At 42.8% G+C, this 27746-nt stretch overlaps 1 protein-coding gene across 1 annotated transcript in view; it reads left to right on the top strand.

Moving 5' to 3' along the window:
* Positions 1–76: 76 nt before the first annotated feature.
* THAP12 (THAP domain containing 12) overlaps positions 77–27746 on the top strand; it is a 41233-nt gene continuing 13563 nt past the window's right edge. The window contains exons 1-10 of the mRNA XM_054194069.1: positions 77–245; positions 9730–9850; positions 11435–11542; positions 12538–12574; positions 12855–20891; positions 21176–21310; positions 23345–23478; positions 24062–24151; positions 25901–26811; positions 26991–27711. Of these exons, the coding sequence (XP_054050044.1) occupies positions 157–245; positions 9730–9850; positions 11435–11542; positions 12538–12574; positions 12855–14803 (2304 nt within the window). The 5' untranslated portion in view covers positions 77–156 and the 3' untranslated portion in view covers positions 14804–20891; positions 21176–21310; positions 23345–23478; ... (1 more) ...; positions 25901–26811; positions 26991–27711. The remainder of the gene's footprint in view (positions 246–9729; positions 9851–11434; positions 11543–12537; positions 12575–12854; positions 20892–21175; positions 21311–23344; positions 23479–24061; positions 24152–25900; positions 26812–26990; positions 27712–27746) is intronic.

Genomic DNA, 27746 nt, shown 5'->3' on the forward strand with positions numbered 1-27746 from the left:
CCCCCCCACCCTTACCCCCCTCCTTCCTCCCTCTCCCTCCCCCCCGTCCTCCTCCTCCACCCCACATACACACACCCCCCCCACCCCCCCTCCTCCTCCTCCCTGCGGCCCGCCGATTTAAAGGGGCAGCGGCGCCAATCCGGTGGCGGACGGACCATGCCGAACTTCTGTGCGGCTCCCAACTGCACCCGCAAGAGCACTCAGTCCGACCTGGCCTTCTTCCGCTTCCCCCGGGACCCGGTCAGGTGAGACACCGCCCCCCTCCCCCCCGCCGGGCACTGCCGGCGCCGCCTCAGGAGAGGCGGGCTGGGGGGGGACGACACACGCTCCGTTCTCCCCTCAGGTCCCGCCGGCCCGCAGCCCTCCGCTCCGCCTGCGGAGACACGGCGTCGGGGAGCCGTCTCCCTCCCTCCCTCCCCTCTACCCCCGCGCCCCCTGTCCTCACCTGGGCGAGGGGGTGCCGCCGCGATACGAGCCGGGGAGGGGGCTGCGAGGGGCCGGGGCCGCCCGGAGCTGCCGGTTCCGCCGGCGGAGGCCGCTCGCTGGGGGGGGTTGGGGCGGAGCTCCGCCGACCCCCCGGGCTGCGGCGGGGAGGCGGGCGGGCGGCCGCGCATGCGCTGGCGCGGCCGCCGCTTCTTCCCACCGCGGGAGGGAGCGGCTGGGACTCGTGGGAGTGATGGTGACAGACGGGGGGGCCGTGCCGTGGGGTGGCGAGTGAGGGGCTATGAGGGGAGTAGGGGGCTGAGCGAATGCGTGGACATGAGGGGAGTGGGGTGGGGGCTGAGGGATAGAGGGGCTGCCTTGCCGTGAGGGCAGTGGAGGCCTGAGGGAGTGAGGGCCTGTGAGGGGAGTGGGGGACTGAAGGGCTGCTTGGCTGTGGGGGCCTGAGGGAGTGAGGGTCTGTGAGGGGAGTGGGGGGGCCTGAGGGATTGAGGGGAGTGAGGGACTGAAGGGCTGCCTGTCTGTGAGGGGAGTGGGGGGACTGAGGGAGTGAGGGGCTGTGAGGGAAATGGGGGGGGGGGTGAGGGGCTGTGAGGACAAGTTGATCACGAAGCAACAACGTGCCCTTGTGGCCATGAAGGCCAGTGATCTACTGGGGTTCATTAAAAAGAGCGTGGCCAGCAGGTCGTAGAATCACAGAATTGCCTGGGTTGGAAGGGACCTTTCAGATCATTGAGTCCAACCATCAACCAAACTCTTGACAAAAACCATCACTAAACCACATCTCTAAGCACTACGTCTGTCTGTCTTTTAAATACCTCCAGGGATGGTGCCTCAACCACTTCCCTGGACAGCCCGTTCCAATGCTTAACAACCCTTTCAGTGAAGAAATCTTTCTTAATATCCTGGGACTGGATGGGATTCACCCAAGAGTACTCAGGGAGCTGGCGGGAGAGCTCCCCAAGCCTCTCTCCATCATTTATCAACAATTCTGGTCAACAGGGGAGGTACCAGATGACCGGAGGGTGGCTAATGTGACACCGTCCCCCATAGCATTCTCCTGGAGAAGCTGGGGAATTGTGGCATAGACAAGTGTACTCTTCACTGGGTTAAAAACTGGCTGGATGGCCGTGCCCAGAGAGTTGTGATTAATGGGGTGAAATCCTCTTGGTGGCTGGTCACCAGTGGTGTCCCTCAGGGCTCAGTTTTGGGGCCAGTTTTGTTTAATATCTTTATCAATGATCTGGATGAGGGCATTGAGTGCACCCTCAGTAAGTTTGCAGATGACACGAAACTAGGTGGGAGTGTTGATCTGCTTGAGGGTAGGAAGGCTCTACAGAGGGACCTGGACAGGCTGGACCGATGGGCTGAGGCCAATGGTATGAGGTTCAACAAGGCCAAGTGCCGGGTCCTGCATTTCAGTCACAACAACCCCAAGCAACGCTACAAGCTTGGGGAAGAGTGGCTGGAAAGCTGCCCAGCAGAAAAGGACCTGGGGGTGCTGGTGGACGGCCAGCTTAACATGAGCCATCAGTGTGCCCAGGTGGCCAAGAAGGCCAACAGCCTTCTGGCTTGTATCAGGAATAGCGTGGCCAGCAGGAGCAGGGAAGTGATGGTGCCTCTGTACTGGGCACTGGTGAGGCCTCACCTGGAGTGCTGTGTTCAGTTCTGGGCCCCTCTGTACAAGAGGGACACTGAAGGGCTGGAGCATGTCCAGAGGAGAGCTACCAGGCTGGTGAGGGGTCTGGAGACCAGGTCATCTGAGGAGAGGCTGAGGGAGCTGGGCATGTTTAGCTTGGAGAAGAGGAGGCTGAGGGGAGACCTCATTGCCCTCCACAACTCCCTGAAAAGAGGTTGGAGAGAGGTGGGTGTTGGCCCCTTCTCCCAGGTGAATAATGACAGGACCAGAGGAAATGGTCTGAAGTTGTGGCAGGGGAGGTTTAGATTAGATATTAGGAAGAATTCCTTTACTGCAAGAGTGGTCAGGCACTGGAACAGCCTGCCCAGGGAGGTGGTTGAGTCACCATCCGTAGGGGTGTTTAAGAAACATCTAGATTTGGCACTTGAAGGCATGCTCTAGTGGCAGAGATTGTAGGTGTTGAATTTTTTTGTTGTTGTTGGTTTTTGTGTGTGTATGGTTGGACTTGATGATCTCAAAGATCCTTTCCAACCATGAAGATTCTATTAATCCAAACCTCCCCTGGCTCAACTTGAGGCCATTTCCTCTTGTCCTATCGCCTGTTCCTTGGGAGAAGAGACCGCCCCCCCCCTCACTACACCCTCCTTTTGGCCCCCCTCACTACACCCTCCTTTTGGCCCCCCTCACTACACCCTCCTTTTGGCCCCCCTCACTACACCCTCCTTTTGGGTAGTTGTAGAGGTCAAGGGAGGTCATCGTGCCCCTCTCCTCTGCCCTGGTGAGGCCACTCCTGGAGTACTGGGTCCAGTTCTGGGCCCCCCACTTTGAGAAAGACAAGGAACTACTGGAGAGGGTCCAGCAGAGGCTACAAAGATGATCAGGGGACTGGAGCATCTCTCTGCTGAGGAAAGGCTGAGAACCCTGGGGCTGTTCAGCCTGGAGAAGAGAAGGCTGAGAGGGGATCTCATCAATGCTCATCAATATCTAAAGGGTGGGTGTCAAGAGGGTGGGGCCAGACTCTTTTCAGTGGTGCATGGTGATAGGACAAGGGGCACAAACTTGAGCACAGGAAATTCCATCTCAACATGAGGAATGTCCTTTGAGGGTGCCAGAGGCCTGGAAGAGGCTGCCCTGAGAGGTGGTGGAGTCTCCGTCTCTGGAGACATTCCAAACGCACCTGGACGCGTTCCTGTGCCACCTGCTCTGGGTGACCCTGCTCTGGCAGGGGGTTGGACTGGATGGTCTCCAGAGGTCCCTTCCAACCCCTGCCATTCTGTGATTCTGAGGGGAATGTGGGGCTGAGGGTGTGAGGGGCTGTGAAGGGAATGGGGCACTGAGGGAGTGCCTGGTTCTGGAGGGGAGTGGGGGGCTGAGGGTGTGAGGGACTGCCTGGTTGGGGTGGGGGGAGGGGGGATGCTGAGTATTTGAGGGATGTGGGGGGCTGAGGGTGTGAGGGGCTGCCCGGCTCTGAGCAGTGTGGGAGGGAGTGAGAGGGTGCCTGGCTGTGAGCGGTGTGAAGGAATGCCTGGCTCTGAGGGGTATGGGAGGGTGTGAGGGGGTGCACATCTGTTAGGGGGTGTGGGACAGCAATGGGATGTTTGGCTGTTAGAGGTGTGGGGCAGCTGGATGGGTGCAGGAGCAACGGGATGAGGCAAGGGAGCCCATGCATTATGGGGAGCCCGTGCAGGGCCAGCACTGGTTCAGGTGGTGGAAGCCTGTCAGTCCTACCGTGTGTGCTGAGGTGATGTGGTGCTGGATGATGAGGTGTGTGTGTGACAAATAGGACACCAATGTGACAGGCAGCTGTCACAGGATTGCAAGGATGGTGGTTGGTAGTGAAGCATTGTGAGCAACAGCAGAAGCAGTGGGATATTCCAGTTACCAATGGGTGAAAAGCAGGGGTGATGCGCTGGTAGAGCAAGAAGTGTGAGAGTGAGAGGCCATGGAAAATACCATGAAAAATAAATCATGCACTTAGATGTAGAAACCCCCATGTAGAAGCCCTTTGAATTTAGATAACACTTAAAATCATTTGACTTGACTTGCTCCTCACAATTTTGAAAGATACATAGGTGCTAGAGCAATACCAGTTATCTCTCTCCCACCAGTAGATAATTAAGGCTGAATTTTTTGACGATTTGTACACGGTATTCTCTTGCTTCCTTTCTTGAAGCTGCTTGACCTGATTTTTGGAAAATTTCAAAAACCATGGGAATTGTGGGTAGCTAGGTTTTTTTCTAAGAAAACATTCTGTTTTCTTAGAAATCTTAGAATCTTAGAAATCTTAGAATCAGTCTCTAGGTGATTTCAAAAGAAGACACAAAAAGCTTGTATAAGTAGTAGCTGCTGCTTAAAGCTGTGTTTCTGGATATGTCATCAAGCTCTCCTGGGTGAATGCAGTGCCTTGTGTTAAAGCTAGGATAACCAGACCTCTTTCTAATGTCCGTACGTTCAAGGTTTTATAGCACAATCCTTATTACATATGTTTATGTTTTTAATGAAGACTGAAAATGAAATAGTTGATTCCCTAGCTCTTAACCTTTCATTTGTATGATTCACTCCTAGCCTTGTCTCTTTCCACCTTCTGTCCTGTGAGAACCACAGGTTCTTACTCAATCAAAGGAATGACTGCAGTTTGTGCAGAATTGAAGAGATTTGGTATTGTCTGAACTTCAGTCTTAATTTGTAAGGAGTCCATGCTGTAAAATCTGAGTCATGTCAAGTTGTGCAAAATTGGTCAATACGTGACTGTTTATTGTATGAAGAAAATAACCCTTCCAGTTTATAATTTTTCTATTGAAAGACATTTTGAATGAATGTTTTCCACGGTAGCAATACAGAGATCAAAAATGTGCAGTTAATTAAGGAATGCCCTAATCTTAAAGTTTTTTTTTTAACTGTATTTCAGAATTAGACAACTACTACTTTTAACCACTATTTGTGGAAGTTTAGAAATGAAAACCTTTTGAAAAAAAACAGTATGTGTCAGCTACAATATTGTTTTACAGATATTTCATTTGCAAACGCTAAAGTGGATTGCAGGCATGGTTTTCGGAAGCATGTATTGGCTTACATTTCTACAGTGTGCGAGCGAGCCCGCTTTCTGAGTGTGACTACTTCATAATCCCCTTGAAGTAGCTCAGGCTAATACGATTAATGTTCCTGTAACAGAATAGTAGAAAATAGAGTTAGAATTGACCCTGAAGGATCATCTTAGACCTTTCCACTGTCCAAAGGAAGGATTAGCTATACCTAAACTGTTTCTAGCGTCTTTGTCATGCTCTTAAAAACATGCAGTGACAGAGATGACACTCTCCTTATGTTCTCTAAAAGTTTTACTGCCCCTTGAATATTTTATACCTTTCTCATTTAAGCCTATGTTAAAATGTCCAAAGTTGATCATATTCTATTTCAGTAAGAGCATTTAAAGACTGATAAATCCATGCAACCCTCTCCCTTTGTAGTCTGAAGGATGTTGGTGGTTTGTTCTCCAGTTTGTAGTACAGCAGGCATCTGCAGTTGTAAATGACAATGTGTTGCTTGTACCGCTTGCTGTCATAGAAACCTCTTACCATTATAAGTCAAACTGGTCTGGCGAGCAAAGTACTTCAGGCCAAAAATGTGTTGTTTGCACTTGGCAGCTTACAGTGAGAAAGTTGAGTATAACAGCATTAGAATACATCTTTAAAAATAATTTTTAATTTTAAAAAAATAATTGATGAGAAATACACAGTCCCCGGTAAATTGTCTCTGCTGCCTTACTGCTTTCAGTTTTCCACAGTAACTGAATAATTCCCTTTACGTTTTCACAGTTCAGTGCTAAGCAGTTCCAGTTGGATGTTCCAAGTCTGATCTTTCAAGAGCTAGCAAGTCTGAAAGCTAACCAGTTAGTTAAGACTGGATTCATTTATCGTTGCTACCTGAAAAAACGAGAAGGGGTGCACAGATTAGGCTTTGAAAAAGAACCAGCTGCATTTAATGGATGGTACGTAGTCTTTTCATATCAAACATTATTGTAAATCACCTCTGTTACCCTAATAAGGATACATATTTTATAGTTTTATGCAGTCGAGGCTGTGATCCCCGCAGTAGGATCTGTCTGTTTAACCCTCACCTGTGTTTGTGACTCTGTCATGGACGTTTGAGTAAAGGTGAGGTGTGAGTATTTGGAACAAAATTCTTAAGCAAAGAGATGCTATTCTACTACATCTGACCAATACTGAGGTAATATAAGTCACTCTTTCTGCACTTAAATAAAATGCTGTTTGAGCTTCCATGAGGTGCCAGCAGATCTCTGAAAACGTGACGTTTGTGACTGGAGGAAACCTTAAAAACTAATGAGCAATACCTAAGCAGTGATGTAATATATTGCATTGAAATAGCTTTTAATTTGTGCGAAATATTTTGCAACTAAAGCGCTTGTGCAACAGTATACAGCGTGTGTTCGTTGAATACTAAAAAAATGGAAAAATTTTTATACATAATTTTATTCTTAAATCTTTTTAATTGCTGCTTGGATAATACCATGCAGAGCTGTGTTGGGTGATTTCAGGGGTCTGACCTCCTTTTTCTTTGTTCTTCCATTCCTCATTCCTTGTAGAGCATTCCTTTTGGAGACAAATTCTTGGCAAGACTGAAGGGTCCGATTCACATGGAGTTTGCATGTTTGAGTCCAGTCACATAATTTCCACCATCTCCCTCTAGTCCTGTAGCTACTTGAGAAAGCATCAACGCTCTAGCCTTTGCCAGTAGAGTTTCCTAGATGTCTAGAGCTCTGTCTGGTTTCCCATCAGCTGCATTGATGGGGTGAGGAGCTCAGTGCCCGTGTCTGATCAGGACCCACAAACTGGGGCTCAGATCTCAAGGGCTTCATCGGGATCGTACGCTCAGACAGTGTTGACTTTGTCACAAAAGGCAGCCTCCAGAGCCACTTTTATGTAACTGTAGAAGAAGTTGAGAAGGGAGAGGAATATTGAATGGTTAATTTAATCTTTGGGAGGCTCATTTCCTGAGTATGTCCCCTCTGAAGAGCTCATGGTATCTTTTGCCATCACTCAGTCTGATCTGGTCCCCATCTATTACCGGTATCTGCTTAACTGGTTCTCTGGTTGGCAGCAATATTGGAGGTGAAGGGATTCAGGCTGATTTTTGTCTGTCCTTGACAACTGTGTGCCAGTTCTAGATGCGCCGTCACTGCCACTCATTTGTTGCCGGGAGGGGATTCAGAGGAGTTAGCGTAACATGAGGAGCTCTGACTTTGCTCCCTGGTAGTCTTCCTCAGCTTCCCTGAGCCACAGGGCAAGGCAGGTAAGACTGCTGGGGTCAGGCTCTTGCGCTGGATACCCTTCTGGATTGAGACCCTCCCCACTGGCTATCGGGAGGCTCAACAGCCTTTGTGACAGCTCAGTGCTATCACCTTTAACGAGTTAACTGGTAATCAGCACCCCCTCAGAAAGTGTCCGAGCCAGATTCAATATAATCTGCATGCTAAAGGCCCCCTGTATAAAAAGGTTGTGTTTATACTGTTTGGTTAACTGAAGAACGTTCTCTTGTTCGGGTGATTGTGCTGTCCAGGCAAGAGTGCAAGATCTGTGGTGTCAAAAACCTGATTTTTTTGGAACATTTTCTTTCCTTTCTTATTTTAAGTCATTATTAAGGATGACTATGTCTAGATCTACAGGAGCAATATTAGAAATGATTCCTGTTTATAGCTGTTATTTTGATATTTTACACCAGTGAAAATGAAGATGTGCAAACCGTTGGGCCAGCAGAGATAGGAATCCAAGATTCCCCTCTTTCATCTTCACAGTTGCTCTTTATTGCACTTAGTTAAAGTAGAGGTGATGGTGAATCCACTCAGAGCTGTGGATTTCCTCATTTGGGCTACCCACCAGAACATCTGGCGAGACAGCCTTCATTCCTAAATTATTGAATAATCACTATTTTTCTCCCTCCTTGCTCCTATGAGCAATAATTCTGTGTTCGCAGTCAAAAATAATAATAAAAAGTGCTTTCTCTTAACATCTGTTTCTTGGGTCAAGACCCATCTTTTTAATTTAGGAATAAAAAAGATTTAAAGCTTTTTGGTTTTAAGTGAACCGAGTAACTTTTTCACTTTCATGAATTTCAGCAATGATTGGGTTGTGGGGAGATCTCCCCCAATTTTGCCCTAGTAAACTCTTCGTGTAACTTCTCTGTGTAGATTCCTGGAACTTTGTGGACATTGTCAACGTGTACCAATTAAAAGTAAAAAAAAAAAAAAAAAAAAACAAAAAACCCCCCAAAAATACCAAATAACACAACACTTTAAAGTATGAGTCCATGTTGACAAGTACATAGCAAAGTGATGGACTGTAAATAAAACAAGTTTCTGAGACTGTAGTGAAAGTTCCTTCTTTTTGCTCTAGAATTATTGTGCTAATTGTGTAATTCCTTATAATATAGTTGTTTCTGGCATTCTTGAGTTTCTCTGGGGAAGGATTTACCCTAGGAGGAATTGGAGCTTGTGTAACCACTCTATTTACAGTTTGAGTAGTGAAAAAATTATCAGTCATATCCATGTGAAGGTTTTTAGTCATCTGTATTGTATATTTTCAACTCGCTGTTTACTTACGTGCTGTTGTAAATTGGCAGCTCTGTGATGCTGTGAAGTGTAAGCAAGTGCATTAAAATAATGCTGCTTCAGAGGATTACTTTTTCAGGAAGGAAAGGATGACTTTTTTTCATGAAACTTTTAAATACAGAGATATCTATAGCTGCTGGAGTCCTATTAATTTTTATATATACATATATTTATATATTTACTGCAAAATAAAATAGCAGATGAGTTTTACTGCAGTAGCTGTGCAGAATCAGTCTATGCATGTTGTTGCTCAAAAATCCATAGCAAGAAAGTGATTAGATAGACTCTGTTGGGGGAAATATAAGCTGACTAATGCATTTGCATCAATTACTGCAAGTGTTTTACTTGCCAGAGGAAGTAGTGCCTTGCATATCTAAAAGGAGCCCTGTTAGTAGGGGAAATGTTTCTTTAGTTTTGTGTTATATCTCAGAGAACTAACCCAAAGCAGAAGTAAATGTTGGAAAAATATGTATCTAACAAAAACTTACTTCAGGCTTGTAAGCACTGTTTATAGAATGATTTATTTTTTATTTTTATTATTTCCCTTTTCAGAAATCTACTCTGAACTCCCCAATGACCAAAATAAATCAGAAAAATGCTGTATTTTGAAGGGAAGTAGAGGAAAACAACTATTTTAATAGATACCTGTAAAAACTTTATGACTTTAGCCTACAAGCACATCTTTCTTTTTTAACCTGTCTTTTTAAGATTAAAGTAATAGTAATTAAATAGGCAGGTTTCATGAGCAACTGCACTAAAATCTGGTGGGGTTGTGTGTATGTGTGAGACAAAAGGCAAGAATATACAAAGTGAGGGAAAAGATTCCTGAATTTGCTGGTGTGGTATTAAGTGGTGACCAAAAGGAGAAAACCAAACTTTTAAAAAGATTTGATGGTACATTACAACAGAAGATGTACAGAACTTTCCTTAGCCTTGCATAAAGGGCAGGGCTCACTGCGCTCTAATTTTGACAATGGGTTGGAATTGGTTTATCTTAAAACTAACTAATTCTTTTGCTTATGTGCAGATGTCAAAGATGGGTAGAGAACTGTCGAAGGGCAGATCTAGAAGATAAAACTCCAGATCAACTCAACAAGCATTACAGATTGTGCGCGAAACATTTTGAGACTTCTATGATATGTAGAAGTGTAAGTAAAACCAAGCATTTGTTTATAGCATCTTGCAAAATGTGATTAACGTTTTTCATCAGAATGCTGCATTTTAATCTTTGATCCCCTGGGTGAGCGGTGCCTGGGAAAATTAATCTCTTAGCTCTAATTGAGATCATTGTCATGGTCCAGGGCACCGCACGGACTCGCAGATGTTGGCACAAAGGTTGAGGTGGAAATGAGCAGTTGGGGAAGAGAAAAAGAGAGCTGCTCCTGCTGGTTTAATGTGTTTGTGGAGCCCTGGTCTTCACTGCAGTCCTCTCCTTGTGCAAAGTAATGCTCATTTTGTTTGTTGTCACTATATGTTACAACATTATATAAATTTATTGGGTGTAAGTATGTAAGTTTGCATACCTCCAATTATTTAAAATCATTAATGTGCTGTTACTGAAGTGTGTACATGGTGTGATTCAGTTAAATTACACTGTTGTGGCCAAGAGATTTAAACATTCTTTACGTCTGACAAGCTTTTGGTTCCTGATATATTTTATCCAGCTAAAATCGTGGCACTGTTTCCTGTTAATGAAATATCAGCTTTCAGTTCTTCTTGTTAACGATTATTTTTAACAGCTTACTTAACAGTAGGAAACGGTGGATTTGGGGCTTTGTATCCGGTTTTAATCTCCAGGCTGAATTTTATTCTGATAGATAGGCAAAATCAGTCCTTTAGTTGTGAAACGTAATTAAAATACACAGGTCAGACTTTAAGCTCCTGTTGGTATTACACATGACAGGGTCTCTGATTAGCCAGCATCCCAGAAACAAATGAACAAATGAATGTTGGAAGTAATTCTGAATCTGAAATGAAGCTTTATGAAACTCACTTTGTTTAATGTATTTCAGTCTAATGACAGGTATAAAGATAATCAAATAAAATTCTGCACTTACTGGAAATTAGCCAGTTTAGATCATGTAAGTTTACACTATATACAAATAGAAAATTTTACTTAAAATATTTTTCTTTAACTGTTAGAAATGTTTACATGACCACCTAGAAGTCTTTTCGACCTGCTGCTCATTTGACAGATACATTTTCTTCAATATGATCTTTCACGATAATGTTTTGTGGAATTCGTAAGTCTACATAAAGAAGCAGTTGAACATTTTAATTGTGAAAATGGTTGTGTGATTGTTTCTAGAATTGTGAAATAGGTGATAAAACCCAAGGCTCAATAGTACCAAAAAGTTTCCTTTCTGATGCATAGATGTCTTTTTTATCCAGAACAAAAAAATCATAATATTACATTAATTATTGTATCTGGGGTCTTTGATGTGAAGATAATGGGGAAGAAAAAGGGTTTGTGGTTTGGGTTTGGGTGGTGTTTGTTTTTTTTTTTTTAAATATCTCTCTTCTCATTTTCAGTGTTCTCTTCATACCCAAAATGTGAAATTGCATAGCATAGCTTTATTTTGAGACATCAGAAAGTGAAAATACTTTTCTAAAAAAGCAAGAAAAAAGAAGGGGGGGCAGGGCGTGGCATTTGAAATTCTGAGGGCTTTTTGTGCACACACAGTGAGAACTTCCCAGAGATATCCCTAATCCTGATGTCTGTCTTCTTACAGAGCCCTTACAGAACAGTTTTGCGGGATAATGCTGTGCCAACTATATTTGATCTTACGAGTCACCTGAACAATCCCCACAGCAGGCATAGGAAAAGGATAAAAGAGCTGGTAAGTTTTTCATGTAAGATTTTTTGCAAGTAAGTTTATGTGAAACTTTTGTATAAAAGTGTCAAATAATAATATTTAGCACTTAGTTTATGTTTTCTGTACTGCCTATTCTAGTATCTTTTTGTTGATTATATGCAAATGTCCAAATATTATGCAGATATAAATTTTATCTACTAAGGAAAGTTTAATGAAAAAATCTGGAAAATGAAATGTATTGATCCAGAGGTGACTCTGCCTTCCAAAGAAAGTGCATAGCTTCCTTTTGCTTGTTATTACAGCACAAACTGAATGCAACTTATGCATAGTAGCCTAAAATTCTTGTTACATACTGACTGTGATCGTCAGTTCACCCATATAACTTTTGAAGCCTGCACCAATTCAGACATATTTAGCTTAGCTTATTGTTCTGAAAAGATGATCCATGTATAAAACCAAGATCAATTTTTTGTGGAATTGTGTCTTGGTGATACCTCTTCTGTGTCATTTATAGAAAAAGTGTCTCTAGGTCTTTGTGGTTATAAGTATACTGACAGTTAAGAGGAATTCAACTCCTAAACTCTGCTTATATGTTTGGAAAACTTACAGACAATTTCTAAAGATTTCTTCATAAGTTTGAGTCTGTTTACTGACTGAAAATAAGAGTTAAAGACAGTTCTGTCTACTGACAGTGATGGTCATATTGAAACATAATTCTTTAATGGAATCTATTTAGTAATAAGTATAAAATATATATCGATCAAACTCCTAATATAAGTATGGGAACCTTAGCAGTAGCAACAAACTATTCTCATGTAGTTAGTAGGTGTGTGTCCTGGTAGCAATAAACTACCTGAAGAAACCTATTTCTCTTGGACCTTGTAGCACTTTTTGGTAAACATTAACACTCTTAAAATGGTCTCATCTACAATATTTGTGTCTGATCTTGATGTGTTTTAGTATTTCAAGGTCATGCGGTACACATTATCATCAAAGTTTTTTTTTTTTCTTTTTTTAAGAGTGAAGATGAAATAAGAACACTGAAGCAACAAAAGAGTAAGTGGGCAAAATAATTGAGTTCATAAAAGCTTTGTTTACTGAGGCTGACAAGGTAATGTAGGACATGTAACTGTAAGTTTATATCAGGAGGATAATTGAGTTCCTGCTTGATTCAAACAGCCAGCCTAAACTCTTTCCTAAATACTCATTCAGTTTTAAAGTGGGAACATTCTTCTCTGGACTCCAGTAATGTAAAGGTAATGGGGATAGTAGAGGAAAGCAAATGTTATGTTTTATTTTTATTATCTTTACACTTACAGTATTTTATATTTTGCAGTCGATGAAGCTTTTGAACGGCAACAGGCAACCCAAGAATTGAACGAAAGCAATGAACAAAATACTGTCTCTGAGGAAGGAGGGGAAGAACAAGAGGAAGAAGCTGTCTCCTTAACACTGGAAGAAAGAGAAAACAAAGATTACCTTAAATCTTTGTTTGAAATTTTGATCCTAATGGGTAAACAAAATATTCCTTTGGATGGCCATAATGTTGATGAGCTTCCAGAAGGTATTTTTACTTCAGATAACTTTCAGGCTCTACTGGAATATAGAATAAATGCTGGAGATGAAGTTCTGAGGAAACGATTTGAGATGACTGCAGTCAATCTTGAGTATTGTTCGAAAACTCAGCAGAAACAAATGCTTGAGATCTGCGAAAGCTGTATTAGAGAAGAGACGCTGAGGGAAGTAAGAGACTCACATTTCTTTTCTATTGTCACCGATGAAGTAGTAGACATAGCAGGAGAGGAACATTTGCCAGTGTTGGTGAGATTTGTTGATGATTCTCATAATCTAAGAGAAGAATTCATAGGGTTTTTACCATATGAGGCCGATCCCGAAATTTTAGCTGTTAAGTTCCACACGACTATCACTGAAAAGTGGGGTCTGAATATGGAGTACTGTCGAGGTCAAGCCTACATTGTCTCCAGTGGGTTTGCTTCTAAGATGAAAGTTGTGGCTACAAGACTCTTGGAAAAGTATCCGCAAGCTGTGTATACGCTGTGTTCCTCCTGTGCCTTAAACGTTTGGCTGGCAAAATCCGTTCCTGTTGTTGGGGTTTCCATTGCACTAGGAACAATTGAAGAAGTTTGCTGTCTTTTTAATCAGTCTCCGCAATTACTGGTAGAACTGGACAACACGATTTCTGTTCTTTTTCAGAACAATGAGGTGAAGGGTAACGAGCTGAAGCAGATCTGCCGTTCTCAGTGGACGGGCAGGCACGATATGTTTGAGGTTTTAGTGGACCTCATGCAAGCCTTGGTACTGTGCTTGGATGCGGTAAGCAGTGACTCATCCGTCAGGTGGAACAACTTTATTGTTGGTCGAGCATTTGTACTTTCAAGTGCATTAACAGATTTTGACTTCATTGTCACCATTGTAATTCTGAAAAATGTTCTGTCTTTTACAAGAGCGTTCGGAAAAAATCTCCAAGGACAAACATCAGATGTGTTCTTTGCAGCTAGCAGCTTAACAGCAGTGTTACATTCTCTGAATGAAGTGATGGAGAATATTGAAGTTTACCATGAATTTTGGTTTGAGGAAGCAACAAATTTGGCTACAAAACTGGATGTACAAATTAAACTCCCAGGAAAATTTCGCAGGGCACGACAGGGGAACTTGAACTCTGAGGTAACGTCAGAAAATTACTACAAAGAAATCCTTAGTGTCCCCACAGTGGAGCATATTATTCAAGAATTAAAAGATATATTCTCAGAACAACATTTAAAAGCTCTTAAGTGTTTATCGTTAGTGCCCTCAGTCATGGGGCAGCTGAAATTCAATACGTCCGAGGAGCATCACGCTGACTTGTATAAAAATGACTTGCCTAATCCAGACACGCTTTCTGCTGAGCTTCACTGTTGGAGAATCAAGTGGAAGCACAGAGGAAAAGATATCGAACTTCCAGCTACTATTTATGAAGCACTTCACTTGCCTGACATTAAGTTTTTCCCCAATGTTTACGCTTTGCTTAAAGTCTTATGCATACTTCCAGTGATGAAGGTGGAGAATGAAAAATATGAAGTAGGACGAAAGCGCTTGAAGGCATACCTGAAAAACACCTTGACAGAGCAAAGGTCAAGCAACCTAGCTGTGCTGAACATAAACTTTGATATAAAACATGACTTAGATTTAATGGTGGACACCTACATTAAACTCTATCCAGATAAAGTGGAATTTCAAGAGGACTTTATTCCCTCAAACAACTCTGAAGTAACAGAAGATGCTTAATTTTTTTAAGCTCTACCCAATCCGTTGAAACAGCTTTTTCTTAATTAGGTTTCAACGCTGAGGAAAAAAACCCGAAATCCTAAAAATCATGGTAATTGTATTTCCATTTTAGGTCTCGGACTGAAGAAGCTGTGGTCGGTGACCCAAATTATGTTTTGTTAGGCTGCATTAAATGTGTTATGCGAACAAAGTCAACCCTGAAAATAAGCCCGCGCTCTTGGCAGCGGTGCTTTCTACATCTGATTGACTTAACTAGGTGCTCGTTTATTGCATTTTGGAAAAAGGACATTGTGATTGTAGATCTGATGGGGCTGTTACATATTTGCTCATGAATTAGGATAAGGAAAAAAAAAAATTCAAAATGTTAAAAAGAGTATAATTCATTTCAGTTCTGTTACTTAGGATTTTATTCTTTTTGAAAACTTTTAAAAAAAAAAAGGTCTTTGTATATTTAATTGTCATTTTGGAGAGTGGATTCAGCTATTGCACGATCCTCGTGCTGTGGACCGTTCACCGTTCGTAGTGTAAAGTGAATGTCAGTGGTATAGAGGTACGTTTACGGTTTCATTGGAAGAGTCAACCTCTTTAATCTCTTGATGACTGTTTACATTCCTTTGTGTGAGACACACAACTCTTTCTTTAGGCTTTTAACAGGCATGGCAGGAGTACTGAAATTCCCAAAAGACACTAAAAACTTAAAGTTTATTCCACAAGCATATAAATTTGTTCGTTCTATCCTGATTCTGACACAAAATCGTGCATCTCTTCTGTTTATTTGTAAACTCAACCCAGGAAAGATTAAAATAAGAATTTGTGGTTTGTCTAGAAGTAAGATTGGAAATATTGCTGTTATTTTTTGGCAAGAATATGACATTTTTGTACAGTTTATTGCAATTTAAAATAAAATGTGAATTGCTTTTTACATAGTTCTGAATTTCTTAGTAAAGCTGTGCCTCTGAGAATGTGTATTCTTTTGTAAGGTACCTTTTAGTTTTGGCAGTTTTTTTCTCCATTGTTTTTGAGTGGTATTGTCTTAAGTCACAGGAAACATTGTGTAATAGCACAATCTTTACGTTCTGCTGAAGGTTTTTTGAAGTATTTTGAGATAGCACTAAATACAGTGCTTTTCATTGTCAAGTTCTGTCTAACAGAAACAGGTGGAAATAGGTGAAATTTGCAATGGTTGAAAAATTAAGTTTTGCAGCTATCCTGATGCATGCTGATTTTAAAACTTACTTACAGTTGTCCTCTTATGTACTTTTCAGTTGCAGTGGGAAAGGCACCCAGCAACAGAAAATGGAATGATTGTACAGACTATGACAAATACAGTACTTAGTGTTTTAATGCAGTCAAGCAATAAGACTAATTTTGGAAAAAAAACAAAAACAAACCACTTTATTTAAGTAAGCTTAGATATTAAACTGGCTACGTACTTCTTAAGAAATGCTTTCAGGAGCTTTTATTTACATTGGATTAGTAAGAATTACTCTTAAAAAGTATTATCTTTTCTTTCCACTGCTATTTGTGTATGCTTTCTGGCATGCTTTCACGTTAGTGCAATTGTTGCCTCTATCAGTAAAAAATGTTTCGGGTAATAGCTTGCTCTGTTCCTCTGAGTATATGAAAATAGCTCAAATCTATGTTAATGCTGTGTAAAAAAAAAAAAAAAAAAAAAAAAAAAAAAAGGCATTTTTTAATTAGCAGTCATATGGAAAATTGTCTCTTTAAAAGAAGATCTCAATTACAATTTTAATAGAATAAAGATCTTTCCCATCCTGGGAATATCTGTGGGTTCCTGTGGTAAGCACAGCGATGCGAGGTGGTTGTCACCTCTGAGATTGGGAGCTCCGCATCATTAAAGTCAGGTTGGGTGAGTCCAGGCTTACAGGCATAATCAGAGAAGGAAATTAATACCCAGTGCCATATAATTGCCCAAAAGAGCTGACGACTACTTTCTGACCTGGTAAATGAGATCTTTTTGATCGATGTACTGAGACAAATTGGAGAAGGGAAATGCAGTAAAATGCTCTTTTAGCTACTGAAGTGTCTTCTGAAGCTCAGCTGTGACATACAATTCTGACTAGCGTTGCTAATTAGCTGTCTCCGCAAGCTTTGATCACTTGGTGTGCTTGATTGTTGCGCTGCCTTTCACAGAGATGCTTAGATTGTCTGTAATCAATCAAAAGCTGCTTATTGAGCCTATTTGAATTGTCCTGTTGGTGCGGAATGCCTCATTTTTAGGCACATCAGTGCAACCTGTAGCAGGGAGTCTGAATAGTGATGGCTCGGCAGGATGCAGAGGAGCAGGGGAATAGCAGACTGCAGTGGTCAGCACCCAGTACTTTAATTTAAGAGATTTGTGTGGAAGAAAATAATTTACTGAAACTAGTGGCCCCCATCTTAGCACCAAGGGTGCAGAGAAAGGAGGCAACTGAAGTGGAATCCATAAAATAATTTTAAAGAGAACACTCTTGCTAGAGCAGGTCAAAGACTGACAGAGAAGTGTCTGAAAATGGGACAAATAATCACTAAAGGTAAACTTTGATTCTGTTTTTTTGTTAATGGATTCTTGAGACAGAGGGAATTGTCATCTTATATCCTGCCAATTCAGAAGAGTGTTTATTTCCAAGGTGAATCTGAGGTTCTTGCTTTGACCTGGCTCTTTGGCACGTTCTATGTAATGAAGCAATATGTATAAATTATTTTAAGTATCGCTGCTGAGAAATGAATGTATTTTAGTGAAAGTGGATTTTCCTTAGCTGCTCAGCTGATTGTGTTTCGTGAAAGCAACGCTTGTCTTATGAATATACAAACTCTGTCCTCTTCCCATGAGCAGAGTTCCTGTTAGAAATCGCGGTCACTTCTTTGAAAAGTAGCGTGTAGCGTTCTGTCCCCCATGGCGTTATTTCTGTCACTGGCCGCAGAAATCCTGCAACTGCTTATTTGTCTGCCGAGGTTCTGCTGTAAAGAAGCAGAGGAGCAGGAGCAGAACCACTTAAAGACTCTGGGTGCAGCTGTCCTCTTCCCTCCGCACTCCTGTTCTGCGAAATGCTGCAAATCCGAGTTGCCAGAAACATCCCAATCACTCTAAGAAGGTGAAAATAAATCTCTTTGTTTCTTGAAACAGAACCAGTAATTGTTAACCTAGAATAACAATAGGCGTTACCCCAAAGCAGGCTTAACATTCAATAACTTCCAGACCTCAAATGCTCCCTGTTTTCCCTATGGAAAACAGTTCTTACAAAGAATAGCAGTCTCCCCAACATTTGGCCTATGTGTAAGTAGTGACGCGTCAGCAAAAAAAAAAAATGGAGTTGGAAACTGTAGACAGATCTGCAGTAATTTCAAAAGATGTGCATGTTCATGATAAGTTTACTTTGCGAAGTGACACTGTTAACCAAATAGAATTCAATGTGCACGTTCCACTATGTAGTATTTGTTCATTTTATTGACGCCGTAGTTGTTCAACATTTCTATTAATGTATTTTTGTGTAGCAAGCTTGCTTTTTTTTCTTAAAACCATGCCTGTGTGTGTCTTCTGTTGTAGCTGGCAGTGGTTATTCCTGGAAGTCTCCTTGAAGGCAAGGCCAGTACTAGCAGGTTTTTTAGCGCAATTGAAGTGGTGCGGCGGTGACAGAGCAGATGCCCTGTAGTCCCCTGTTCCTCTCTTTTGTAGTGTCCCAAAGTTAAATATGTGAGTAACTGTCACTGTGATCGCCTGTGGGATCTTCCAGTAGATGATGCTCTGGTGCTTCAGTGGCTGCTGCCGAAGTATTTTGCTTAAGGTTCCCAACGACCCCGCATGCGTGTTAATTGATATAATACTCTTCAGGAATAAATTAGTTTCCTGGTTGTAGAACTGAGGGGCACAGACTAAGCGCGGGTGGTAAAAGCCAGCCTTATCTACAGACCTCCCACAAACCCTTACGCATGACCATGTGCTCCACCAGCAGCAGCACTATAACAAAACATTTGCGGGGACAATATAGGATGCTTCTTGCTGAGAAGCCATGCTGTGATCCTGCGAGTGTGCCATGTGGAGTCCAGACTAGAGCACAGGCTTCCCTTGCAGCTGTTAAAGAGGGTCCTGTGACAGCTCTACCTCTACTAAAAGAAACTGAGCAGCAGTGGTTTACTTGTAAAAATTGAGATCCCCATGAAAGCCAGGCTTGGAGGCAGTTCAGCGCATCTGCCAATACTTTCATGTGTCTCATGGCATCTGTCACTGAGGTGACTGCTGAGTCTCTGATCATCTGTGATGGTCGACAGTTAGACCCGGAACTACACAACCAACTGCTAGAGCCTGAAAATTCAGCTTCTGTCACCTCTTCAGCCAGCAAATATCTGAAGATCTAGGGAAAGGGCTGTTTCCTTACTTTAGGAAGAAGCTCTAGGAGGTCTACTCGGCAAGGCAACACCTCTGGTACAGCCCACAAGCCTCCATGGGATTTTCTAGCAGGTAGATTCTGTCAACCAAGAGACTTACAGCATCTACCATCAACAGGATGTGGTTTGGAGGAGAAGAACTTACCACCAGCACCTTGCTTTTTTGTCCTCTCTTACACCCAGAGCAAAAGAACTTCAAGCTTCACGGTTGTTTCCTAGTGAAGCAGCAGGACACTTCTATACAGTTAGCACCTGATAAGTTGGTGAAGGGAAGATGTTTATGAACTGTTGGGAAAGAGGGGTCATGGGTTTGGGTCAGGAGGGAAGCAGGAGAGGGGTGGGGAGATACATGAGAGAGCTGGTCAAGGGCATAGATCGGTCAGAGGCGTGATGCTCTAAGCCCAGATGAGGTCCTGATCTTCTCCATCTCCATCCACTGGCTTTCAGTGGTGTCAGGCTGAGCAGACCCAGGCTGGAGGGCTTTGTGCTGCTGCCAGAAGGTACCTCACACAAAGCGTGGAGGAGAGGCGGCTGCAAGGAGGCCAGCAGTGCTGGGGAGGTTGGACCCACATCCATCCCTGTGGGTCCACCATTGTGCCGGCAGCCAGCTAAAGGCACGCTTGACCTCCTTCCTAAGCTGGAGGACTTTAACAAGTTGAAGGTGAATCATCTGTTTTATTAGATGAGAGGCCACTTCAAGGAGTGCAGCCCAATTATGCCACGTGTTGTACATATCCTGAAAAGAGTATTTGTGAAGAAATGGGATCCATATGGGCAGATCTTTACTGGTGAGCACGTTCCGCTGAAGAACAGCCTCGGGTATCTGCCTGCAGAGATCAGGCTTTGCTGGATTCAGGCTTTAACTCTTAATTTATAGCGTTGAACAGCTCTCAAGAAGAGGGAGGGATGTGTAGGAGGTACAGTATAAACTGGACGGTGCTGTGACATGTATTTCGCCCCCCCCCAAGGAGCGAGTCTTGCTGCCTTCGCCTTGGCGTGAGGCTCTGTGCTCCAGGAATGAGCAGGAATATCACGGTCTAGCCCAAATTCCTCCTTGGAGGAAAGAGACAGATGATATCATTGTTGGAGTTGTTTGGAGATCATAAAGGTACTTACTGAAATGAGAAAAATATGGGTTTAATTCCTCTTCTAATAATAAAAAAGCGATGGAAAGCTGCGAGTGCCAGGAACCTCACTGAGAAAGGAGGTTGCACCCTGGAGAACTTCTCTTTGCCTAATGAATAAGCACTTCTAAGTCACTTTTTGGTTCATTTTTTTGCGTGTGTATGTATATATGTATATAAAATATGCAAAGCCAGATGAAGTTACTTGTTTGTCTTGCAGATTGTCAACTCTGCTGAGCAGTGCTTTGATTTAGAAGCAGCACTCCCAGAGTGAAAGACACGCGGTTTATTCCTGCGAGATGTTGTCCGCACCATACGCGGCTCCTGCTGAACCCTGTACCTTCCAATCCAAGCACGGTACTACTACATGAACAAAATGCATTTCTTTCTATTTGGTTATCAGATAGTTTCCACTCCACTCTAAAAACATTAAGTGGAAGTACCCAACTAAGCATGGACTTTAAGACTTTCAACTTCACCGTACAAAACTACGGCTTCCAAATCAATGTCGTGCATGAGGTACCCTGTTCAGTGTCTGCAGAGATGGCAGAAAGCTTGAAGGAATTACTGCTTGGCAGGTGAGCAGACCTCTCTCTGTTTAGCAGTTCTTATAAACTTTAATCCCGTAAGTGCATCACTATTGCAGAAGATGTGTTTATTGAGAAGCCTGCGGGTTTTGGCATATGTAAAGGCACCCTTCTGCGTTATTATAAAAGCAGGATTTGGAAAGTACTTGTAATGCATACAGTTTGACATCAGGTATTCCTGTGTTTTCCAGACTGTTTCACATTCTTGTTCTAACGATGGGGATAATGGAACAAACTTGCTGCTGTAATCCTGACTCTTTGCACTTTCCAAGCAGGACAACACAGCTAGAGCCTGGATGCAATTCCCCACCTGAGAGTGCTCCGTTGCTCCTGGGAAGCTCTTCAAGGGAGGAAAAGAACATGCTGAAAATGCTGATGCAATAATTTTCTGCACAGTTTGCTTCTCCGAGGTATGCATAAGCTACTGCACACCTTCCCGCTACGTGGTCCTTCAGGTCTCACCATTCTTCTCCCAGCACGGATATGGAAAGAGCTGTAAGGAGGACAGGTCTTTCCAGGGCTGGGTGCTATTTTTCTGCCTTGTGTGGCCTGTCGTTTTGTGCCTAACCTGCTGTGCTCTAAGGTCATGCTTTTCAAAAGTCAGTGCTCTTGCATGCCTGTATTTCATATTTTTTGACTGGAGATGCATGGAAAGGCTGTGACTTTTAGAAAGCGTTTAGCATTATCCCCCTCCCCTGTGGAAAGGAGCTTTAAAGTGGCGTCAAGCTGGGCCTGCACAGTTAAAGGCAGGAAAAAGCATAGTTTTTTTAAAATCTCCATTTAGGAGCAAAATACAGTATCTGAGTCGAGCACTGGGGCTGTATTGTTCAGCTTCTTTGGTTATATTCCATTCCCCAGGTGGCTTTCAGTAGATCCTGTGACAACAAAATCTTTCTAGACAATTCTAAAATTGACCTTTTTTGATACATCCCCTCATTTTAATTGTGATTTGGAGAACAGAAAAAACCAATGAATTCCATTTCTGCTATCAAATATTAAAAATGCTATATTTTTTTCTACTTTACTCCATTTCACTTTCTTCTTCCCAAAGGTGTTCAGGCCAACAGTCCTCCATTATTATTTTTTTTTTTTCCTACAAAGAGAATGCAACTTGGTAGACAAAAAAAACGGGGCATTCTCTTCTCGATTCCCATTCACATTGCTTCTGATCTTTTTGAGGCGCTTTCCTCTTCTGACCAGGACCCATTTGCAAGCTGTATCAGGTCGGGTTTACTGTTTAAACAAACCAACCCATCCATTCTCTCACCAAGCCTCCTGTTTCTGCCCCCATCCTAAAATGCCGCTTTTATGAATCCCACTAGTAGAAAAGCAGCAAGTTCCTCTTCACTTTTCTTCAAATACCAGTATTCTTCAATTATTAAATAAAGATTTGTGCTTTCCTTCTGTAACCTTGGCTATGCAGGGAGCCCAGCCAAGGGAACCTCCCTTACAGTCCTTGGGGAAAAGGTGATCTTAAAACAGCTCAAACCGATGAAAGAAGTTTCTAGGCTTTACATTGGAGTGTCCCCTCGGGTGTGAGTGCAGGAAACAGCCCTTACTACAGTATTGTGTATTAATCAGTAATCTATGATCCTAAATATAACACCCAAGGGATGCTTTACCCAATGACTGTACAGTCAGAATGCACTTGGAACAGCTAATTATTCTGCATACTCTTTTCTTGGCTTGACCAGCTTGTTGTTGGCACAGTCATTACCTGTTGATTAAATTAGAGTCATAGAATGATTTGGGTTGGAAGGAACCTTAAAGGTCATCTAGTCCCACCCCCCCTGCCCTGGGCAGGGACACCTCCCGCTAGTTGCTCCAAGCCCTGTCCAACCTGGCCTTGAACCCCTCCAGGGATGGGGCAGCCACAGCTTCTCTGGGCAACCTGGGCCAGGGGCTCACCACTCTTAGTAAAAAATTTCTTCTTGTTATCTAATCTAAATCTCCCCTCTTCCAGTTTGAAGCCATTACCCCTCATCCTCTCACTAGATGTTCTTGTAAAAAGTCCCTCTCCACCTTTCTTGTAGGCCTGCTTCAGATACTGGAAGGCTGTTATAAGGTCTCCTGGAGCCTTCTCCATACATAGCAAGCCATCACAGATGGCTAAAAAGCATTTCTACTGCTGCTTTCCTCACAGAGTGAGAATGTTATGAGATGTGACAGTCACACAGGCAGTCAACTGCTGAGCATGCTTAGTGGAAGGTCTTCTAGCAGTGAGGATTTGGTTTAGATAACAGACTGTATGGATCTAGACTGTTGGATCAGGTCATATGGATCCACACACTTTGCTGTTTGCACTTTATCTGCTCTGCACTGACTCTCAGCTTTTAAAATGTTGATTTGTATCATCATGTTCCACTCCCTACTACTCTACGTGAATGGTAAATCTTGCTGATCATGGCCTGCTTGGATGTCATGAGGGTCTTTGGTCTTCGCAGACAGACTTCACCCTGTGCTCTGCCTGTGCTCCAAGCAGACTGGGAATGAGGAACCTGCAGTTGAAGGCAAGACCGATGCACCCTCCGGCGGATGAGGAGATGGCTCCAGGATTCCTGGTTGGCTAGGGACACAGGTGGACTTCACTGTCTTTTGTATGCAAAAGACCATTTAGATATAATCATGGATATTCACATGACCCTCATTTCTGGAATATTTTCTATGCCGTCAATCTCTTTATCATCATAAAAATCTATTTATTTTCATAAATCTATTTATTTTCATAAAATCTCCAGGATATAAGGACCCAGTTATGGGGTATCTCAAGTGACTATGGCCTCCATCTGGTCACACGAAAAATTTGCAGTGAGTCACGACACCATACCAAGATCTCCCAAAGCCCCGCCTGGTGCTATAAGACAATGCCTGTAGCCCAGGAGACTTACAGATGTGACAGAGACAGCAGAAATAAGACAAATGATGCTTAAAGAGAAGGGGTAGCAGGGGTGAGTTAGTTTGGGGTAAATGAACATACAGTCCCTGGTATTCGTAAAAGCAAAGAAGATGGCCCCTCCTAACATCAGTATATGTTTGGATTCACGCTTTGTCAGCAGTGGACAAGGAAGGATCACCGGCAGAGGAACAGTCTTAGAAACTCATTCAACGTGGTTTTGGTTATTTGAGCATGTTCTTCCTAACAGTACAGTCTCCTCTTGCAGCGACAGCAGTTTATGAATGGTTCCACGTCACGTGTCCCTCTTCTCGCTGGCGCTCGCACCCGGAGACTGAGCATCTCTGCAGAAACGAAGGTGGGAACAGGTTGGAGACAGGAATGTGAGTGTAGGACAGGAGCGTAGGTGGGTGACATCCATTCAAAATATTAAATATCCAGAGCTGACTCGGAAACCTGCCTCCCTTGTTTATCTAATTGCAAAAAAAATAATATAGTGATTTCTTCATTTCCAGCAAATCGGTATTTCCTGAAGTATTGTGATACTTTCCCTGAGCTGAGAAGAGCTCCACTAGGATTTTAATTTACAGACAATTTGGTAATATCTTATTACATGTAAGAGTTGTGCTAGGTCAGGTAAAAATGCGTCTTTCATTCCTTGCTTGTCCCAGAGCTGCTGCACAGTAGATGTTTCAATGTGCTAAAGGCATAAAGAGTTATGAGTGTGCAGTTTTAGAATTTTTTTTTTTAGGCATATTTGAATATATTGGAGCCTTTACAGAGTAACCACTTCTCCTGGGGTGGGAACGAATTTGGGAACAGAGTTCTCAAATAATTGGTAGTTCAGTTACAACAATATAATAATAAAAGATATATTTTAAGTAAACAGTCATAACCTGGTGTGAAACATAATTTTATAAAATTTTAATCCTCTCAAGATTAAATTGAAGACAAATTAAGACAAACTTGTGTGGTTAGATATCATAAAAATAAAGTCTTTAATCTTAAAAACAGAGTTTCATTCATCCTGAATGAACCATGCAGAAAAATAGAGCAATTCAGAGATCATTTTCCCAGTTTACAGAAAGCTTCAATTGAAAAACTTGGATGAATACTGTATAAAATCATGTGTCTGTACCACCCCAATCCAACTCATTTTCATAATAGATAAAGACAAATTAAATTTTCCTTTTGTATTGTTTTGCTTTTCAGTTTATTAGATTGCTCAACTAATTAGAATGAGCGCACCGCGGAGCAGTGAGCAAATCTTTTGGGAAGGGTTGGGATTTTTTGCTAACCTTTATAGATAAGTAACAAGTGTTACTGCAGCAGGGTGAGGGGGAAGAACGTTTTTGGTATTTGAACAACCTGACATTCCTTTTCCATGTGGAATAAGAATATGTGTTGTATTACAGGGCAGTCGCCTTAGACCTGACATTCTTACGTTTCCTTCCTGTGGTTAAAAAAAAAAAAAAGCAAAGAACAAGAAGCAAAACCGTATGCTAGAAAGAAAGACAGCAATAACAGTTTCTCACTAGGAATGCAAAGTGGGCAAACAAACTTACGTGAGATGCGAGGTAAATGCGAAATGATTGTGTATCTGCAAATTTCCTGGAGTGCTTGAGAACAGATTTTCCAGATGCTGCAGTTAAATCTTGAAAAGTTGTTCTGGAAAGTTATCCCCCATTTATGACTCGGTACACGCTCCGCAGAACTAAGTGGGAAATTGTGGCTTTTTCTGTGCTCTCAGCACTTCACTGTGCTTGTGTCTAATGCGTACAAATGACGTTCGTATGTTCATTGTGTGATATTATTTTGTTGCCAGTTCTTAATACGCGATTCAGCTCGAGCGTTTGGCTAACTGTTCCTGAGCAGGCAAACTCACATTGCCATCTCGGGAATTATTAAAATGAAACCCTCACTGTGTAACAAAGGACATCTTAATGCTCAAAACCAGTTACTCCTACAAGCGTTTGGAAAAGCACACCTATTTTGCAGCAACCTCTGAAGTACACCAGACACAAGTGTAGTACTTGGAGAACAGAGACAGCAGTGCTGTGTTTGACAGCTCAAGCTCTTTCTTAGTTTTATTTGCTTTTACTTTTAGGAATAAACCGTGCCCGTATCCCATTATGGATGAAAAAATTCCGGTGATTCCCTTTGTTTTTTTGCCAAGTGTTGCCCTGTCACTGGCATCACACAGGATCTGGGTAGGGAGTGGGAATGGAGGTGGGGACTGCTGATGTGACTTTGGCTGATCCTTAGAGAGCTTGCGTAGCGTGGCTCCCTCTCCCTGTGCAAGCAGAGATTGGGCATCATCTACACATCCATTCCCATGTCCTCCACCTGTGCATGGTGCTGGTGAAAGAGGAGAGGTTCTCCAAGAGGGTACCAGCTCCCTTGCACTGCTGTGGAGACATCTCCCGTCCCTTGACTCTCCTTAGTAGAAGGTCCTTCAGGTCTCACAAATGAGTGAAACTCCTGTCTCCAGCTGCATATCCAGCCACCTCATGAACGTATGACATCAGGCAATGGATGTGGCAGAGACTGGCATGTTCAGGCCTGTGCAAAGCACGAGTGACCACTGCTAAGCTGCCACTGAAGGAGATGTCTTCTGGAAGTGGTTTCCCTTCAGCCAGGTTGGATGCCATCACCTGCCTGCGCCATCTCAGCGTGGGAGAACCGACCCAGCACTGTGCCACTGGTGTAGGAGAGGAGGCACAACAGCAGGAGGACATGGAAAGATCAAAGGAGTGAATATCATATGTGATTTTTGCTATTCTGGTTTTTTTCCCCATTGCCTTCTCAACAGCAGTTAGATGTTTAAGTGAAGGATTTTGTTGCAGTAGGAATGGTCGCAGGGAACTTCAGCAGAGCCCTCCCCTTGTTTCTTTTTGTCTCCTAAACTGCCAGGATCCCAATTTATATATGTCTTTTTCCATAATGCACTCCAGCAGAGTTACTTTGATCCTGCCCAGTGGAAGGATGGTCTGCAGATCTCAAAATCTGTTTGCTCAGGTGCGTGTCCCTCTCTCTCTTTTTTTTTTTTTTGATACAAACCCCTTCGTTTCTCATTCCTTTTTTTTTTTTTTTTAAAGGAGAAAGATTAGTGAAGTGAATTTCCACAAGTTTTTATTTGGCTCCAACTTCAACTTTATTGTGGGGCTGCTGCTGATCCTTTTATTTTCCTTCTACAGGGTGGTTGTGACAGCTTGGAGCACCTAATTTGTGCAAGCAGACAGCCCAGAATATAAGGAAAACGCAACAGCTGGAGAAATCCAGCTCCAAAGGCTGGAATGATTTCCTCGTGCAGGTTTCTACAAATCACAGCTAAGGAGGGGCACGGCTCGCTGAGAAAATGTGTGCCCTGTAAAATAAAAGGATTAGGAAACCGCTTTATAGCTTGTGAGATTTATGGTTTCAGAACAAATGGCTGTAGTTCACTTGGCCTGCAGCTCTAAAGGAGGCCAAAACAAACTGCTTTAAAGCTTTGGTTCAAAAGGAAGGCTCAGATCCCCCTTTACATGGGTCTTTGTAAATGATGGGAATACTGGAAGGAGTCTTGTGCATCCTGCAGCACCTCTAAGCTGCCACTTTATGCTGCTTGAATGTGATAATATTGAAAGGTAAATTTGTTCCAAATGTCCTGGCACAGTGGAAATGTTGACCTGGAAACCCAGTGATGGAGCAGAGATTTAAAAAAAATATATTATGGGAAAGAGCGAAGAGGAAATGTGTGGTGTGGCCTTTTTTCTGTCTTTCGGAGAAGCAGAAGTACAAGGCATGGTATCGCCTCACTGTTGAAGAGAAGAATTGAAGTTGTTTTGGGATTAGCAGAGCCAAAGAAAGTTCATTTCATCTGGATTTGTGTCTCGAAAGGGAGCTTGCCTGTGTGGATTCTCTGCTGTCTGATAAAGGGTGAGCTCACATCCATCCATTTCCTATATTGAGGG

The sequence above is a fragment of the Rissa tridactyla genome, chromosome 1, assembly GCF_028500815.1.
Source record: "Rissa tridactyla isolate bRisTri1 chromosome 1, bRisTri1.patW.cur.20221130, whole genome shotgun sequence".
NCBI lineage: Eukaryota > Metazoa > Chordata > Aves > Charadriiformes > Laridae > Rissa > Rissa tridactyla.